This window comes from Gobio gobio (genome assembly GCF_949357685.1).
Source record: "Gobio gobio genome assembly, chromosome: 1".
NCBI classification, from domain to species: Eukaryota; Metazoa; Chordata; class Actinopteri; order Cypriniformes; family Gobionidae; genus Gobio; species Gobio gobio.
In genome coordinates, this window is record NC_137097.1 from 77,594,644 (window position 1) to 77,612,914 (window position 18,271).

The following is an 18,271-nucleotide window of genomic DNA, read 5'->3' on the forward strand; positions in this document are numbered from 1 at the left end:
TGAGAGGTTACATATGCATAAACACCCAAGTTATAGAGCCAAGTGACTCAGGCAATTACAGCCACAAGTCACCGGACAAATAGAAACTCAAATACTGCAACTTCCTGATTCAAACAAAGTTCACACACATGAAAAATTCATGTCTAAACATAAGATTTATGTATTTGAATTGCATATCATTTTTTCATGCATTTGGATTACATCGTTTTAACATAAACAAATTAATAAACTTAATGTGATTAGTATTTGTGAGTCATACATAAATTAAACAGATAAGATTTATGTCATAGTACACAGAAAAATTAACACTTCCATGCGTGCGCTCACTACTGAGTTTCAGTAGTCAAGCGCTTCCGCTTCTTCTGCTCATGCGTATGTGGGGGAACGCTGCGCTGTTTTATCATATTATACACATTTGAGTGTGTTAAAGTTCTAATTCTATCTGTGCGTTCGCTTGGCGCTACTATGAGACACTTATTCACACTGCAGTGAGCGAGATCATATTAGGCGGTAAAACATGGTACTCTCTATAACCAGAGCATTAGACTCAATGAAATCAGTGATACAGCCACTACATGATTATAACATCACCTGATCACATTTTGCCATAACAAATGTTTTATAAACAATTAAAGCAGCCAGAGAAAAACGAATGTTAAAGAGTCAAAAGGTAAAGCAAACACTGATCGCCATCATGGTGATTTTTAATAAATTACTTTCAATTAAACAATTATTTTCAATAAAACTGAAATAAAGTCAATCTGGTTGGTAATGCATGAAGCCTTTAATGCTGTTTATGGAGTCGTTTAATCCTCCTCTGCTGAGATCTTGAGAAATGTAATGTCTTTTATATTTGTAAAAATCCTTGGCCGAATGACCTACTGTTTCTAAACAAACACCAGTGATGTGTGATAATTTAATTGCCGTCTGAATCCACATCCAAGTTTTCAAAAATTCACAATTCACTGACCACTGTGCACCGTAACATTGAATGTTGCTGTAATTTGGATGCTTTTAATGATCTAGCCTACACTTAAATGCTGGAAAGCATTTACAAGTATAATCTTTCATCATGCTCAAAAGAAAAACATACACATTTGAAATGAGCCATTACGACAGCAATTAACATCCCATTTTTTGGGGGGAGATTAAAATTAATTTCCTATTATTAAATATAAATTTATTCTTGTTCCAAGCATGTGGCACTTTTACAGCAGAGAATCAGTCGACTGACTACGCAAGCAGTGCATTCCCAGGTTTGTATGGTCACAACTCGCTCCTCCACCGTGAATAAAATCGCCATCCAAATGCATGAGTTAATCACTGAGGTGGCATTGAAATTTTTACAGATGTCTACATGAGAAACAATTACCATCCGGATAGGGCTTAAGGCTGTGGGTGAAGTCGGTTGTTGTTTCTCTTTCCTTCAGTGATTCTGCTCATCATCAGGTGCTCATCATTAATGCTCAATACTTAATTCTCTCATTAACTACAACACAAATTTTTGTTTTTGATCTTATACACACAACTCTGACTTTATACCACATAATTCTGACTTTATACCACACAATTCAAATCTGACTATCACACAATTCTGACTTTATATCACACTTCTGATTTTATATCACATAATTCAAATCTGACTATCATACAATTCTGATTTTATACACACAATTTGGACTTTATACATGCAATGCTGACTTTATATCGCACAATTCAATTCTTACTTTATACCCACAATTCCAACTTTACACACACACAATTCTGACTTTATACCACACAATTCTAACTCAATTCTAAAAAAAAAAAAAAAAAAAAAACTATTTGAAAATAGCCTTTTGACATTGACGTGTGCTTTTTAATAGCCCCTTTCTTTTTTTTGTGTTTAGTTATTAAGGTTTGTATTTGTAATTTCATGTATGTGTATATATTCTTTCTCCTACGAGAGTTTTGTATTTTGCTGTTTTTTGTCAATAAAAAAAAAAAAACTACAACACTAATTCTATGGTACTTTAACTCTGTAGTGTGCACACACGAACACAAGGCATTATTTACCATAGGTGTTTTGCTGTGTACTACATGAATCTTAAGCCTAGTTCACTGCCCTATTTGAGCCCCGATTTTGACTCGCCGACAGGTTGTGAAATCGCCAACAAATGCCTGAAATCATAGGCAAATCGGTGATCGTGCACACGAGTGACAATCAGGCAATGTGAATGATCAAATACACGATCAGAGAGACTCGCCAATGCCCGTGAGATATTTGGCATGCTAAATATCTGGACCTGTTGGCGATTCAAACTCCTGCTGTGCAAAATGAGTTATGACTGAAATACATCTGCGATGACCGACAGCCAATGAGAGCAAAATACAGGACAGCGGGAGGTTTCTGGACCAGGAGTTATAGATCAGAATATTAGTATTTTAATAGATATATGTACAGTTATATCAAACAGAAACAAAAGCACACATTTGCTTGATCAGCCGCAACAGTAGCGCATTGCAAAATTTACCTCAAAGTCTTTGCAGAACAATCTTTGCTACCTGTGTCTCCACAACCATTTCCTCCACCATAGCCTAATCTTTATTGTCCTCCCTTTTGCTGCAAATCAGAGCACAGATCACTGCAGTCTATATTTTCATAACAATTCCAGTCTCACGCGAGAACTCAAGTCTGACGCATGTGTGATCTTGCGTTGTTTCCTTCTCACTTCTTGCATGTGCATTGTGAAACGTAATTTGCGGATGGGACAGAGCTGTTGGCGATTATTCCTCTTGTACAGTCATGCAGTGTGAAACCCCCTGTCACCAAGCCATCGGTCAGTGTGAACACAGCAGTGACTGAATGCTATCCCAGACAGTCATGCAGTGACCCGGCAAGTCTGAAAATTGTGCAGTCTGAACTATGCATTACCCGTTTCATTTATGTTTGACTTGCATATATAACAGGGTTTATGAATTTGTTAAAAACCATGTAATCCAAATGCATATGCAAGTCAAATGCATAAATTTTACGTTAATACTTTGAGTGCAACAAGAGAAAAAAAAAAGAAAAAAAGTCCAACAAAGAGACTGTATAAAAGCAGTTTTATTCAAGTCATGTCTTGCAGCCAGAACTGAATCAAATCATGGACAGGGTGACGTGTAGGTGATCTCAAACGCATCACCTGAAAGAGGAACATGAAATTAGCTGGATCATGTTCAGTGAATTCAGCCAGAGTAAAGCAAGATTACATTTATGAAAGCATACTTGTCTGATAGTAGTCATAAACATTGATGACTGCTGGCTTGAGATTTTTCACTGGAAAAGCTTGTTTAAGTTGAAGAGCATAGCCCATAGGGACTCCTTTGGGAACCTACGAGACAGAAAGGAATAACAGGACTCGAGAAGATGGCAGCTAGTAATATACCAGCTAGTAATATACCCAGTGTACAGTCTCACCTCTTTCAGATACACTAGGACATGATCCTCTTCAGCGTCAACTCGCTCCACTAGCGGAGCAAACGATTGGGGTGGGGATCCAAGCTGGGGGGGGGTTGAAAGAGTAGACCAATGTTTACAGATATACATTACATTTAAAAGACCTTCAAGCATCTTAGGACTAAATCTTAAACAAACCGGTGACGTATCTGCGGTGAAGCCTGATAGGAGCTTAATGTCTACGATAACCATGTTAGTGCTTGCTTTTACACCGTTGTATCTGAATGTGTAACGGGGGATATAAAAGTTTAGTCAACAGGATAAAGAACACAGCTTCCTTTTACAAGAGTCAAACAAGAGCTGGTTTCAGGAAAGCCAAAGCTATTTACTTCACTGTGAAGTTCAACATGAGATTGGCTCCAAGTGGTTGGCAGTCTCCCTTCACCTTCGCTTCAACACTCAGTGTCCTGGCGACTTTAACGGGTGTTGGGATGTTGTAGAAACATGCAACCTGCAGAACAAATATATTAAATAAAATGTGGATTTGCATGGACACAGGGGAGAAGATACAGACCTGCACAGACACACAGTTGGATCCTGATGCTTTAACACTATATTTGCCACGAATGTTCTTCAGCAGCTTCTCCTGATACAGCAGCCTGTTGTCCCGATTCACGGTGAAGCTATAAGAGTCTCCTCCTGCCACAGAGGACTGTACAGTAACGGTGTTGGAGCCATCCAACTGAAACACTTGAGCAGCGTACACAGACAGGGCATGAAGAGCCACCACCGTGTCCTAAAAACAAGCACCAGATTAATAACTCCACTCAAGAATTATGCTCATGTTTGGGGGTCAGTCACCTGGGTCGAGGAGAATCCTCCATAGGGATTCTGTTGGGTCACCAGCCAGTTGACAATGCGGTTAGCATAGCCCAGATTAGCCGTCGTGAGAGGCTGAACAGCGAGAACTGCTAGCAGCACGTAAGCAGTTATCTCCACCGCCAGAGTATCACCAGCTGCTGTCTGAGACCAATGGAGCTTATTGCCTTTGGATGAGACAAGGGAGAAAGTTGATGCCAAAGGTAACAACCAATATCAAGAGGCTGGTGTGAATTCTCACCTTCAGAAATGGCACGGTTTTCCAAGGCAGTTAAAAGCTGTGATCGAGTGGTGGTGTCTCCAGCAAGACTGAAGGTGTAGGCCAGCAGAGCCATGGCGTAAGTGTTTCCCAGGTTCCCAACAACAGGCCTCAAGCAGGACAGAGCCTTGGTAATGACAGGATCCTGAAATCAAAGTAAGCGTCAAACAGCAAGGTCATCTAAAGAGAGCTCATTGAACTACTTGAGATGTTTTACAGTGGTGGGGACGCCTAGTTCAAGTAGCGATGCAACAATGTAGCCAGTCATGGTCACGCTGTCACCAACGCCACCCTTAAAAGAAAAAAAGAATTTAGAACAGTCCTCACACCAAGTCTGTTGTTGCAAATCATTAATTTAAATTATAAAAAATAAAATAAAAAACACCTTCATGTCACTGTGGTACAGAGTTCCCTGCTGTATGAAACAACCGTCTGAACCCTGCGTGCCGATCAACCAATCCCTTGCACTCTGCAGGACATTTGGATCAATGAAGACAAATTGCCTCGCTAGACCAAAAGACCTCAGGACAAAGGCAGTTAACCTGGCCGTGAAGAAGGTTGTGACAAACTGACCTTAGAAACTACTTGTGCCACAACAGCTTATATACACCCAACAGTAGAACAGGACGCAACTCACCATGTATTGGATTCATCATAACCAAAGGTGCTGTATGAACCATCGTTGTGTTTGTAGTTCAGTTGTCCTTGATATCCTGATTAGGTCAAGCCACATGTAAATTGGTCAATAGTCTGAGTCTAAGGCGAAGAGCAGGACAACCTTGACATTTAGGCTCATACACATTTAAAGTGGATTGGTCATCCATACCGCTATTAAGGTAGCCTGTGGCAGTCTCTCGAATGGCTGCCTTGAGTTGCCCTGTGACCTTCAGGTACAGCAGGATGTAAATATTGGGAGCAAGAATGATCATATTCTGTTCTCCACAGCCACATGGCATCTGTAACAACCCATCTAGATTGTTCAGTGCACGACCCATTATATCCCCTACGAGACAAACAAAACCCACATCAGAAACAGTTATTCTCTCAAGCATCCTGTCAGTTTCTACTTTAAATGCTTTACCAAGGACTGAAACTGAGCATCTGGCTGATCCCTGAACCACATTTGTTGGAAACGTCAGAGACACATCTTCAGAAAGAACTTTGCCTGCAGAATGAACAAAATGGAGCAGCATTGAGTGCTAGGCTAATGTTTGGCTATACAGGGTGAATGTGTTTGGGAATCATTGAGTGAAAACAAACCCTTTGGACAGAGTAACCAACTCTGGGTGATTGTCCTTTCAACACCTTCAGGCTATAACAAAAAAAAAGCAATGAAACCACATCAGTAAAGCAGAATGAGCTCCATGATAAAATGCAGGTTAACACGCACCAGGACAAGAAGACTACGAGTGACAATGTCAATGCGTCCTCTCGTTGGTACAGTCACAGCCTCAGTGCCACATCGAGTCTGGGATGGTTCAGCTGAAGCACTGACAGTCACATTGACAGCTCCTGCAGTGACAGACAGGAAGTGAGCAACACCATACACTTCAAATTTAGAAACAGTCCAAAACTAACCAAGAACAGAAGCTGAGAGAACCCATTTGAAGGTCTTTCTCCCATTGGGACAAAGACAGGACGAGTACGGATCAGGATATGATTTAAGAGTGAAGTTTGTGGATGAAGCTGGAGTCACTTTAACCTGCCAATGAAACAGAAAACATGGAGCAAAGATGGGACCTTCTCTACAGATCCATTATATAAAAGGTAAATAAACCATGACAGACCATGATGCACTTGGACAGATAGCTAAAGACCGTGGCCTTCAGATCAAATGACTCCCCACGGACAATGGAGTATGGCAGGGAGAGCTCCAGGAAGAAGGGCTGGAAGACTGTCAGCAGAGCAGGAGGAGCCAGACCCAAACCTTTAGAGGACAGGCAGAACGCCTCAGTCTCCCATGTGGTGATGGTGTCAGGAACAGTGAGGGGAACTCGTGTTGATCCAGTGGCTCTGAAGGACAGCAGAAGAGAAATAAAGGGGAATTAGTAAACTGCTGGAAAGTACTTTAGAAGGAATAACATGCTTTACTAACCCCACTTGAGCAAGCTGCCAGATCCAGGTTTCTGGAAAGTAAGTCCTGATGGTCACGTCAAAAGAGGAAGCTTCACCTCCAACACCTTCTGCTTCAAGAGTACCATTAAGAGTAATTACTGTAAGAGACAAGGAAATGTACACCCATTTACTCCACCCGTTCTAAGTCAGAATAAATATTCTAATATTCTACACTAATATATAGAATAACTGCCCCCATTATTGCATTTATAAAAAACCCACACAATTTGCTGGTTCACAAAGAACGAGAAATAAACTCCAATAACTGAAGGCAAGTTCACCAGGTCGTTCAGAATTGGTTTTCACCAAAATAACCTACTTTCAGGGATCCCGGGATACCTCTGACACAGAGGGGCTCGTACAGCAAGATTTGTTGCGATCTTCATTCCCAGGCTCTGTCATCGTAACGAGTCAAAACACAATACAGAGTCATTAACTTCAAGTCTTATTCAGTGACTACGTGGTTATGAATTGTTTTTTGTACCTTGAAGGTTGTGTAGGCTTGATTTGTAGGAACATCATAGAGAGCTATCCGAAAAGCTCGGGGTTGAAAACCAAAACACTGTGGCTCATCCTCAACGCTGTATGGGTAACCTGATAGTGAGCGCACTGGGAGCAAGTCAAACACCTGGGACCATGAAACAATAGTGTTGCTATATTGACTTTCTGTAAACTTATTTAATTAAAGGCCTTGTTTGGCATGTTATGGTCAGTTTATAATGTTAGGCATTACATGTACACTGCTATAAATCATAACAGCCCTATAAGTGCATAGGTTTGTTCAATTGACTCATCAGCATTACTCAAATTCTGAGCTGAACCTGAAATGACAATCAAGGATTTAAAAAAAAAAAAGCAACTGCACATGGATACCATTTCAGCACTCAGCCGTCTTCCTGGCTCCAAGATCCGGACACTCTGATCGACAGCACTGATGCCACACAGAGATCCTGCTTGAGCAGAGACAGTCAGAACACTTCCCTCAGCAGGAACAGCTGTAGCAGGAGAAAACTGTAGAGACACCTGAAACAAGGACCAAGTCAAGTCAACTTTATTTATATAGCTCTTTTAACAATGTAGATTGTTTCGAAGCAGCTTTACAGTGTTAAACAGGAAAATAATGCAGCATAATTTTATTAAGCTGTATAGCCATTTGATGTCATCAGTTCATTTCAATTTCCATACGGTGACAGTGTGGGCTTTAGATCAATAATTAGACCAGTAATTTAGTTTATTAGATTTCTTTCAATATTTAGTTGAAAAATATAGTGTCCCAACACACTGTAGGGAACATCATTCCCCACATTAAGCCAAAAGATGCTAGTGCACATCATACCTGGTTTTGGAAACACATTTCAGTGTCAAACGACACACTAGCTGCAACTACATTCTCACTGGGCAGAACGCAGTAGACCAGAATCTGCACTGTTGGAGCCATATCGACACTGACAGACAGTTGGAATGACACAGAGCCGCTGGTGACGGGATTAGAAGCCCTTGCTCTGACCGTCTGAAATCCATGGAGGACAATCACTCCTCTGGACAAGACCTGACAGAAGACAAAGAGGTGTATAAAACATGCACCTCCACGACGGTATCATTATCAGTGTTGTGATTAATGGCTGACGATTTGATCACGGCATTATCACGATATTGAAACAACTTGTGGGAAAAGGTAGGTTACACTTTACAATAAAGGTCTCACTAGTTAACGTTAGTTAATGCATTAACAAGGAGCACATTTTACAGAAGTTATTCTTCAATAATGTTAGTTAAGTCAAAAGGGTTAGTTCACACAAAAAAGAAATCTGCCATTAAATTACTTGCCCTCATATTGTTCAACACCCGCAAGACCTCCATTCATCTTCGGAACAAATTATATTTTAGTGTAAATCCAATGGCTCAGAAAGGCCTCCATTGGCACAATCTACTTTACACTCTCAAGACCCATAAGGTACTAAAGACGTTGTTACAAAGTCCATCTCACTACAGTGGTTCTACAATGACTTTGAATCAACGAGAATAGTTGGTGCAAAAAACCTAAATAATTTATATAGTGATGACTGATTTCAAAACACTGCATCATGAAGCTTCAAACTGCTAAAAATCAACTCGCTGATTCATAACACTTAATGTAATAAATAGTAGTAAAGTAATTAATGACAATTTATTTCTGGGTGAACTAACCCTTTAAATTTGCTCAGGCCATTAAATAGTTTATTTTAATGATGTGCTTTTAAAATGTTGAAATTTACATTTAACTAAGATTAAATGCTTCAGAAGTACCCTTCATTGCCAGTTTGTAAACCTCTTAAACTCTGTAGACCCTGTACAGGGTTTATGTAACTTCAAAGGGTTTCATGTAAAAATGACATTCAAATTGTGCATTTAGACTATTGCATGTGGGTATGGGAAGCTTTTCAATTTTGGTAGCCCAAATCCAGGTGGAAATACCCAAAATTATCCCAGAGCTTATGTGGTCAAAGTTAGTGGCAAATATGGAGCCTTATTGTAAAGTGTGCCTGAACAATAAAGAATCAGAACATGCATTCAAACAATATCTAAAGAATGTAGTTCACATTAAAATGATAAATTCACTGTACTTTTGAAGTGCCCACGATATCATACAAGTTCATTATCGTGATACATCGTATACCATAAATCCAACCACAACTGATGTCCACTCACCATATAGACAATGTCAGTGCTGTAACCACCAGTCTCTCCAACAAAAGAATACTTCACGGTCACTGGAAACGCAGCACCACATTTGAGCGGCTGCTCAAGCTCCACTATAGTCAGTTCACTAGATGGGCGGTCAGGAGCAGCAGGTTGGAGAAGCGGAACTCCTCTTGTATCTGTAGTGAAGTATGGCGATTTGTAACCATAAACAACCTCTGGAGTTACACTCGCCTGGGAAACAATGAATAGAATTAGTTTCTTCCGAGAGTGGTCTATATATCGTCACAAAATAGAGCAAATCTTACCACCAGATTGAGATCAGCGTTAGGAAGATTAGCTGTGTTGAGGGAGAACGTGGCCAGACCGTTCTGGTTTGTGGTCAGATTCAGTAGCAGTTTGTTTGGCCAGCTGTTGCCATCCAGGAGATGCACTGCTTTGCTCGCAATTGGATTCCCATTGAAACGAGACACCAATATCTGTTGGGAATGATCAAGGTTAGGAAAGGGAACCAATGTAAAAGGCGCCTGCAACGAGGGATAAACTTGCCTTTCCATTAATCGGTAATCCAGGTTCAAAATAATCTGGGAGAACCAAAAACGCAACCTTGCCGACTTCAAACGTAATGGACACCGTTGCAGATTTTGACATCACTACACCTGGGGAGAAACAAAACAAACTCAACTTCCTCCATAGAGCCATTGGTTCAGATCAGTCAGTAGCTCACCTGTTCCCTCCTCAGTGACATTCACATTTACAAGAAATGTGTCTTGCATATAATTTTCAGATGTAGTGCCAAAAAACTCTGATGTATCGACAGTAAGGACAGCACAGCCAGTAGCATTCATCTGGTAGCAGAACAGAGGTCACATTTAATTCGAGCACAAGCAGAAAAACCCTCCTTGTAAGGCAGGAGTCAAACCTGTGTAGTTTTATCCAGGCAACGGCGGGTCACACCAGGATCCTCAACATAAGGAAATGGATCACGGCACAATTCCACCAACACTTGACCAGGTACAGGTTGGCCATACGTGTATCTGGGAAACGTCACAAGTAACATCAAGAACTGACCAACCACAAGGCAAGAAAATGAAAGCCTCACTCACTTGGCACAAGCCTCAACTTTCAGTCCCACATCTGCAACGCTGTACATCTGTGGTGAGTTTACGGTCACATCGAACTTGGGCAGAACTAAACCAGGAAACAACTTTAGCTCAGGACCTCAGATTTGTCGTTGAACCACTGCACATTATAGGAACAACTTACCATATTTTTTCACCTCAAAACCTTGGGAGATCATTTGGTCGCCAATAAAAGCCTTTAGTGTGTACATCCCCACCTGAGCCTCTGGGTTTAACTCATGAGAAAGCTGCAAGATCATCCCCGTTGAGGACACGTTCGTCCACTGACCAATGCGGTTATTATTGTCCTATTAAAAACAAGTAACAGCTCAGAAAAACTGTAAACCAAAGTACAAAAAGCTTCAGCTCCATTCAAAAGACTTGCAGTGGAGCAAATTCTCACCTCCACCGCCACCAGATTGTACTGCAAGACAAAGACATGAATATTAGGCACTTAAGAGAAAGCACACATTGAAGAAAAAGGAAGGTGCAAGACTGCATGTAAAAATAATTAGCAGTTTGTTCATGTCTTACCATCTGATTAAGAGGCACAAATGTAGCATCCATGGTGACAACTCTGAAATTCACTACAAAAGACAGCAATAAATGATCACAATTGCATCATGCACATGATCAGAACTTGTGCAAATGGACTTTCTACTACTCTAATACTCAAAGGGTCATTCACAGCTCACCCGTTTGTCCTGGATTGTAGATGGGTTTGTCTGTTTGGATGAAGGTCAAAGGCAGGTAACGTCTGAACATGACCTTCCTCTCTTCAGTCGCACTGAAGACCCTCCCTTGAACTTCCACCTTCAGCATCTGCACAGATTCTCCATCTACTCGAGGAGCCTGTAGAGAAACTCAGTTAACATACAACAAACCAGACAAGAAAAAGCCACATGTCTCATGATAACAGACCTGGAAATTAAAGCAGCGGTGAAACGGCCTAGAAGAAACCTGCTGCACAAGTTGAGTCGTCCTGTTTTTGTCATCAAGCAGAGAAACTGTCATCGTGAGACTCTCTTGGGGTTTCAGAAGACTTGCACACAATTTAGCATCAGATCCAGACTCAATCACAGCAGGCAATGTCACCATGAATAACCTGTAGAAACATCATGAAGCTTAGGTTCAGAGACCAAAGGGAATCAGGTCAGAACATGTACATGTTGGATGACGGTCACAGAAAGTGGCTGCCATCAGAAAGCCTTAGTCTCCCAATCATTACATTAGACAGCTTCTGTTCACTTCAAAGCCCTTGGTACTTACGGCCTTTCCTGTCCATCAACAGCAAAGAGGAAAAGGGCTAAAATGAGCCCTTTCCAAACACAAATTTCACTCACAGCCATGAGGAGCAATCATTCAGGACTAGACAGAAATCAAAAGGCTGGTTCAAAAACCTGCAGCACTCCTGTACAGATTCACACTGCTCTACAGCTTCACTCTCAATCATCTGCACTGATGGCAGCGTAATTGAAACACTTAATAATTGGGATCAGGTTGATTTAGCCATCACAGGCAATCAGGACATCTTTAGGGTGGAGTCCCGGTAATTAATCACAGGGTTGCCAAAGTGAAACGCATGGTGCGTCTCAATCACCTCCCTAGTTCAGTAGTCAGGGCACTGATCAGGGAGTCAGCTCATTGACTTATGTCCTTATTAGTGCACTGACTACTGAACTAGGGAGGCAACTGAGACGCAAGCCGTTCTTCGTACATCGCTAAAGCTGGGCATACACTGTGTGACTTTTGTCCAATTTCGAGCCGAATTCTGACTCGTGCGACTCTTTTTTGGGTCAGGCCGATTTTCAGCTTTATCGTGCGTCGTTTGTTGTGAGGGGTTCGTGCAGTGTACAGGGGGAAACGAGACGCAATAAACCTCTTCTGATCGGCAATCGGATGCGTGAAAGCAGAAGTTGAACCATTTAATCTTTAATGCAGCAAGAAAGAAAACGAAAAGAGGGAAATCTTTAAGTTCTGTAGGCAGTTTTCAAATAGCAGCAATTTAGCAAACTGTTGCTTGCCTTCAGTCCGTGTTGTAAACTTTCTTGTTTTACTTTCACAAATGATTTTATTTAATATTATTTAATATTTACTTAATTTTATTATCATGGGAAAAATGTGAACCGTTGTCCATCATTTGACAAAAGAAAAGAATGACAAAATGTCACGGCGCAATATAGATTTTTTTTCTTTTCGTTTTAAATCATGAAGGCGAGTCAGTGGATATCAGCAAAAACGCAATGTGCGCGAAAGTCGGTGAAAGTGAAAGTAAAATCTGACGAGCTTTCGGCGCATATTCTCACAGAGACAAGATACATCTTCTTTAACATATGCTGATGACGTAGCCTATAACTGTCTTGATTTATATTCTTAATATTTCTCTTGTGGCCCATATTGTGAAACAGATTAGAAGAGAAGTATAGGCCCATTTTGTGTTAAATAAGCTGCTCTTACTTTCTGATAATAATACTGATATTATTGTATACATTTTAATTATAGGCCTATAATTCCTTGTTTAATTGGGCAAAATGTATTTATATAATGAGGTGTAAGCTAATCTATCTATTCTTTTATTATGCAGAGTATCGGTTATGCATTGATGCGTTATAAAATTAGCGCGGGGGCAAATTAAATGTAATATCAGTTTAATAATAAAAGTAGGCCTACCCTAAGCCTAATAATAATGGTCATTTATATACATAAATTGTAAATGCTAAATGCTCTTGATATCGAGAGCTGATGCATTTGATAGGCTATCTCTCTTTTATAGGTTTTTTCACGCATATTTCACTCGTACAGTGTGAGCAGACAAGTTGCGCTCGATAATCGGGCCGCACAGTGTGAGTACATAAATCGTGAGCTTTGGCTTTACATCGCATGCGATCTACTCGTACAGTGTGAGTAGGTAACCTTGCTGAAATCACATAGAAATCGCACAGTGTATGCCCAGCTTAACTCAGTTAGTTGGATTTGATTGTTGACGGTTTGGCATGATCTTGGATTGTTTGGTTCTTTGACGCTCATCCTGGACTTGTTGTCATAGCAACAGGTCCGTTATCTTAAACCTGTTCGCGAGCGGCTTATTTCATGTAAACAGGATTAGATTGCATCTTGAGGTGATACTTAAAATCTGTCCCAGCCACTGCTACTTTATTACAAGAGTTCATTACTGACCAGGGGCAATAATAATAATTTTAATAATAGTACTATAAAAATGTGTTTGAAAATAATATTACAATGTTATGTATAATACTATAGACACAGCTACTTGATTGAGCGATTTATTTGTGATGGAATAATTACTTTAGGTTTACACACATGTTGTACAGTTAATCTGAGCCATGAATTAATTTAAGTGATGACGGATATTATGGGATGGCTTGAAGCAGTGCAGGAGATGCAGAGAACTTGATCTTGACCCTTAAGAAACTTTAATACTGTCACGTTACAAATCTGCTTCAAATTGAATTAAAAATGTAATTACAACATTGAAATAAAACTGTAAAGGGTGTACAAATACTATAACATCATGTTCATCAATACAGAGCACATTTCATTTTTCTATTATAACTTTTATGTTGGTTTGGTCGTTTCCTTATAAAGGTCCAGAAATTCGTGTTTTTTCGTTTTTTTATTTGTCAAGTGTTTTGCCAGGTGGCTTTTTTAATTATATGATGTCATTACATTGCTGTCTTGACACCAGCCAATCGCTGCATTGCTGATCGTGGTTTCGAGTATCGATGCATCTGCCCTCTTCAGGGAACACAAGAACGTGCAGTAATCTCAGATGTATTAAATGAAGAATGGACCCCTGGTCCACACATACGCAGGTGTTTTTAGGCCTAGTCCACATGTACATGGGTATTTTTTTAACCAGAGTTTTTCCTCCTTTGTTTTAAAAAAACAATCGCATCCAAACAAGCACGGTTTAAAAAAAATCTCTGTCCACTTGAAAATGCAAACCCACCCTATGATTGGCTGCCTGATTTAAAACGATGCAAAGATGAATCAGGGTTAAATTGAAACATAAAATAAAGTGCAAGCAGGTCGGACAAAGCACAGTGCTCATAATGCAGTAAATGCACAGCTAAACAAATGTGTTTTGAGTCTGGATTTGAAAGAGGCTACTGTTGGAGCACATCTGATCTGTTCAGGAAGCTGGTTCCAGCTGCGGCTGGCATAATAGCTAAACGCAGACTCTCCTTGCTTTGAGTGAACCCTTGGTATTTCTAACTGACTTGATCCTGATGATCTGAGTGATCTGTTGGGTTTGTATTTAATCAGCATATCTGCAATGTATTGAGGTCCTAGGCCTCAAAATCTATTCTAAATGTAACTGGAAGCCAGTGTAAAGACCTGAGGACTGGTGTGCTATGGTCTGGTTCTGCTCAGCGTTCTGTATGAGCTGCAGCTGTCTAATGGTCTTTTTGGGAAGGCCGGTGAGAAGACCATTACAATAGTCCACCCTACTGGTGATAAAAGCATGAAGTCTTGTCTGGAAACAAAGCATCTAATTCTTGCAATATTTTTGAGATGATAGTAAGCTGATTTAGTTATTGCTTTGACATGACTACTGAAACTCAGGTCTGACTCGATTTTTTGTTTTTAGACCTTTAGCCTCAAGATATGTGTTCACCTTGAGAATTTCATGTTTGTTTCCAAATATAGTGCTTTCTGTTTTGTCTTTGTTTAACAGAAGAAAGTTTTGGCACATCCAACTGTTAACTTCATCAATGCATTTACATAGCGAGTCAATGGGGCTGTAGTCATTAGGTGATAGGGCTAAGTAGATCTGGGTGTCGTCAGCATAGCTGTGGTAAGCCATTTTGTTATTTTTCATTATTTGGCTCAGTGGGAGCATGTACAGGTTGAATAGGAGCGGTGCAAGAATTGACCCTTGACGCATGTCATGGATGTCCACTCAGACTTATGGTCCCCAATGCTCACATAATATCAAATAAATATCATTTATTATCTTTATGAGCGCTGTCTCTGTGCTGTGATGCACAGATTGAAAACTGTCAAAGTATCCGTTTGAGCTTAAGAATTTGTTCAGCTGATGGAAAACAACTTTTTCAATGATCTTGCCTATGAAGGGGAGATTTGAGATTGGTCTGTAGTTGCTCAATATGATGTTATCCAGATTTCTCTTTTTCAGGAGGGGCTTAACTACTGTGGTTTTAAGGGAGTTTGGAAGAGTCCCAGAAAGAAGCAAGGCGTTTACCACTTCTAGGAGATCTGCTTCTAAACAGTTAAACACACTTTTAACACTGCTTTTTTGTAGTAATCTTCCAGTCACAGAGTTTCTAATTTCATCGTTGAAGTCAGGCTTTGTCGTTTGAGCATTGTGCTGATTAGCTGAAGTTAAAAATATAAGATAAAATATAGAAGCGATAGAGCAAAACGCGGAGCAGTAAGCAAGAGCATCTGAACAGTAGCTAAGCAGGAAGCAGGAAGTATCCTAGTATTTATATGATATACAGTATTATCTCTTGATACAGATTTTATTTCTCTTTTTACTATTATATGGTTATATTTACCCATTTTATTTTTTATTTTTTTACTTTGTAGCAATTTGACGTTTTATGTTTGTGTTCTCTTGTTTTGTGGAAGTCAGCAGGGGGGAGTGTAGCATTAATATTTTGTGATTCCACTTGCCATGAGCATTTTTGGGGTTTCCTCTGTCTTTCTGGCCACCATGCTGATTTGAGGGGTAGGCATACTTTGCTTCTTCCCAGTCTCCATGAGATATCAGCGCGTCGTGCATTGCTAACGCACGCTGTTCTAATTGCTGCACGACTCCTCATATCTGTTTGTGTTACTCCAGATTCAATAAATGAGGCCTTGATGGGATGAATTTCAGCGTTTTGAGAGTGATGACACAACACAGATAACACCGCTACACTCACTCCTCTGATCTCAAGAGATGCTCTAGCGACTGACTCTAGAGGTTGAAGCCTTTAGCCTATTTGTTAGAGCGTCTGACTCCCACACTGGAGACCCGGGTTCGAGGCTTTGCAGATCAGGAGCGAGTAGGACCTGGGTGAGAGGTTACATATGCATAAACACCCAAGTTATAGAGCCAAGTGACTCAGGCAATTACAGCCACAAGTCACCGGACAAATAGAAACTCAAATACTGCAACTTCCTGATTCAAACAAAGTTCACACACATGAAAAATTCATGTCTAAACATAAGATTTATGTATTTGAATTGCATATCATTTTTTCATGCATTTGGATTACATCGTTTTAACATAAACAAATTAATAAACTTAATGTGATTAGTATTTGTGAGTCATACATAAATTAAACAGATAAGATTTATGTCATAGTACACAGAAAAATTAACACTTCCATGCGTGCGCTCACTACTGAGTTTCAGTAGTCAAGCGCTTCCGCTTCTTCTGCTCATGCGTATGTGGGGGAACGCTGCGCTGTTTTATCATATTATACACATTTGAGTGTGTTAAAGTTCTAATTCTATCTGTGCGTTCGCTTGGCGCTACTATGAGACACTTATTCACACTGCAGTGAGCGAGATCATATTAGGCGGTAAAACATGGTACTCTCTATAACCAGAGCATTAGACTCAATGAAATCAGTGATACAGCCACTACATGATTATAACATCACCTGATCACATTTTGCCATAACAAATGTTTTATAAACAATTAAAGCAGCCAGAGAAAAACGAATGTTAAAGAGTCAAAAGGTAAAGCAAACACTGATCGCCATCATGGTGATTTTTAATAAATTACTTTCAATTAAACAATTATTTTCAATAAAACTGAAATAAAGTCAATCTGGTTGGTAATGCATGAAGCCTTTAATGCTGTTTATGGAGTCGTTTAATCCTCCTCTGCTGAGATCTTGAGAAATGTAATGTCTTTTATATTTGTAAAAATCCTTGGCCGAATGACCTACTGTTTCTAAACAAACACCAGTGATGTGTGATAATTTAATTGCCGTCTGAATCCACATCCAAGTTTTCAAAAATTCACAATTCACTGACCACTGTGCACCGTAACATTGAATGTTGCTGTAATTTGGATGCTTTTAATGATCTAGCCTACACTTAAATGCTGGAAAGCATTTACAAGTATAATCTTTCATCATGCTCAAAAGAAAAACATACACATTTGAAATGAGCCATTACGACAGCAATTAACATCCCATTTTTTGGGGGGAGATTAAAATTAATTTCCTATTATTAAATATAAATTTATTCTTGTTCCAAGCATGTGGCACTTTTACAGCAGAGAATCAGTCGACTGACTACGCAAGCAGTGCATTCCCAGGTTTGTATGGTCACAACTCGCTCCTCCACCGTGAATAAAATCGCCATCCAAATGCATGAGTTAATCACTGAGGTGGCATTGAAATTTTTACAGATGTCTACATGAGAAACAATTACCATCCGGATAGGGCTTAAGGCTGTGGGTGAAGTCGGTTGTTGTTTCTCTTTCCTTCAGTGATTCTGCTCATCATCAGGTGCTCATCATTAATGCTCAATACTTAATTCTCTCATTAACTACAACACAAATTTTTGTTTTTGATCTTATACACACAACTCTGACTTTATACCACATAATTCTGACTTTATACCACACAATTCAAATCTGACTATCACACAATTCTGACTTTATATCACACTTCTGATTTTATATCACATAATTCAAATCTGACTATCATACAATTCTGATTTTATACACACAATTTGGACTTTATACATGCAATGCTGACTTTATATCGCACAATTCAATTCTTACTTTATACCCACAATTCCAACTTT

General features: G+C 39.8%; 1 protein-coding gene across 1 annotated transcript; it reads right to left on the bottom strand.

Moving 5' to 3' along the window:
* Positions 1–3,126: 3,126 nt before the first annotated feature.
* LOC307123070 (alpha-2-macroglobulin-like) lies at positions 3,127–11,927 on the bottom strand (the record flags this gene model as incomplete). The annotated part of the gene is made up of 34 exons (XM_079811459.1): positions 3,127–3,167; positions 3,251–3,356; positions 3,443–3,526; positions 3,620–3,701; positions 3,811–3,932; positions 3,996–4,217; positions 4,283–4,467; positions 4,542–4,704; positions 4,777–4,851; positions 4,945–5,101; positions 5,197–5,272; positions 5,386–5,562; positions 5,641–5,724; positions 5,820–5,871; positions 5,950–6,071; positions 6,138–6,261; positions 6,347–6,572; positions 6,655–6,772; positions 6,994–7,069; positions 7,159–7,302; positions 7,548–7,697; positions 8,011–8,223; positions 9,363–9,587; positions 9,662–9,832; positions 9,903–10,012; positions 10,081–10,201; positions 10,276–10,390; positions 10,460–10,544; positions 10,620–10,782; positions 10,878–10,898; positions 11,009–11,061; positions 11,170–11,326; positions 11,396–11,579; positions 11,875–11,927. The coding sequence occupies 34 exons, from the start codon at positions 11,925–11,927 to the stop codon at positions 3,127–3,129; spliced, it is 4,257 nt and encodes a 1,418-aa protein (XP_079667585.1).
* Between the last annotated feature and the right edge of the window lie 6,344 nt (positions 11,928–18,271).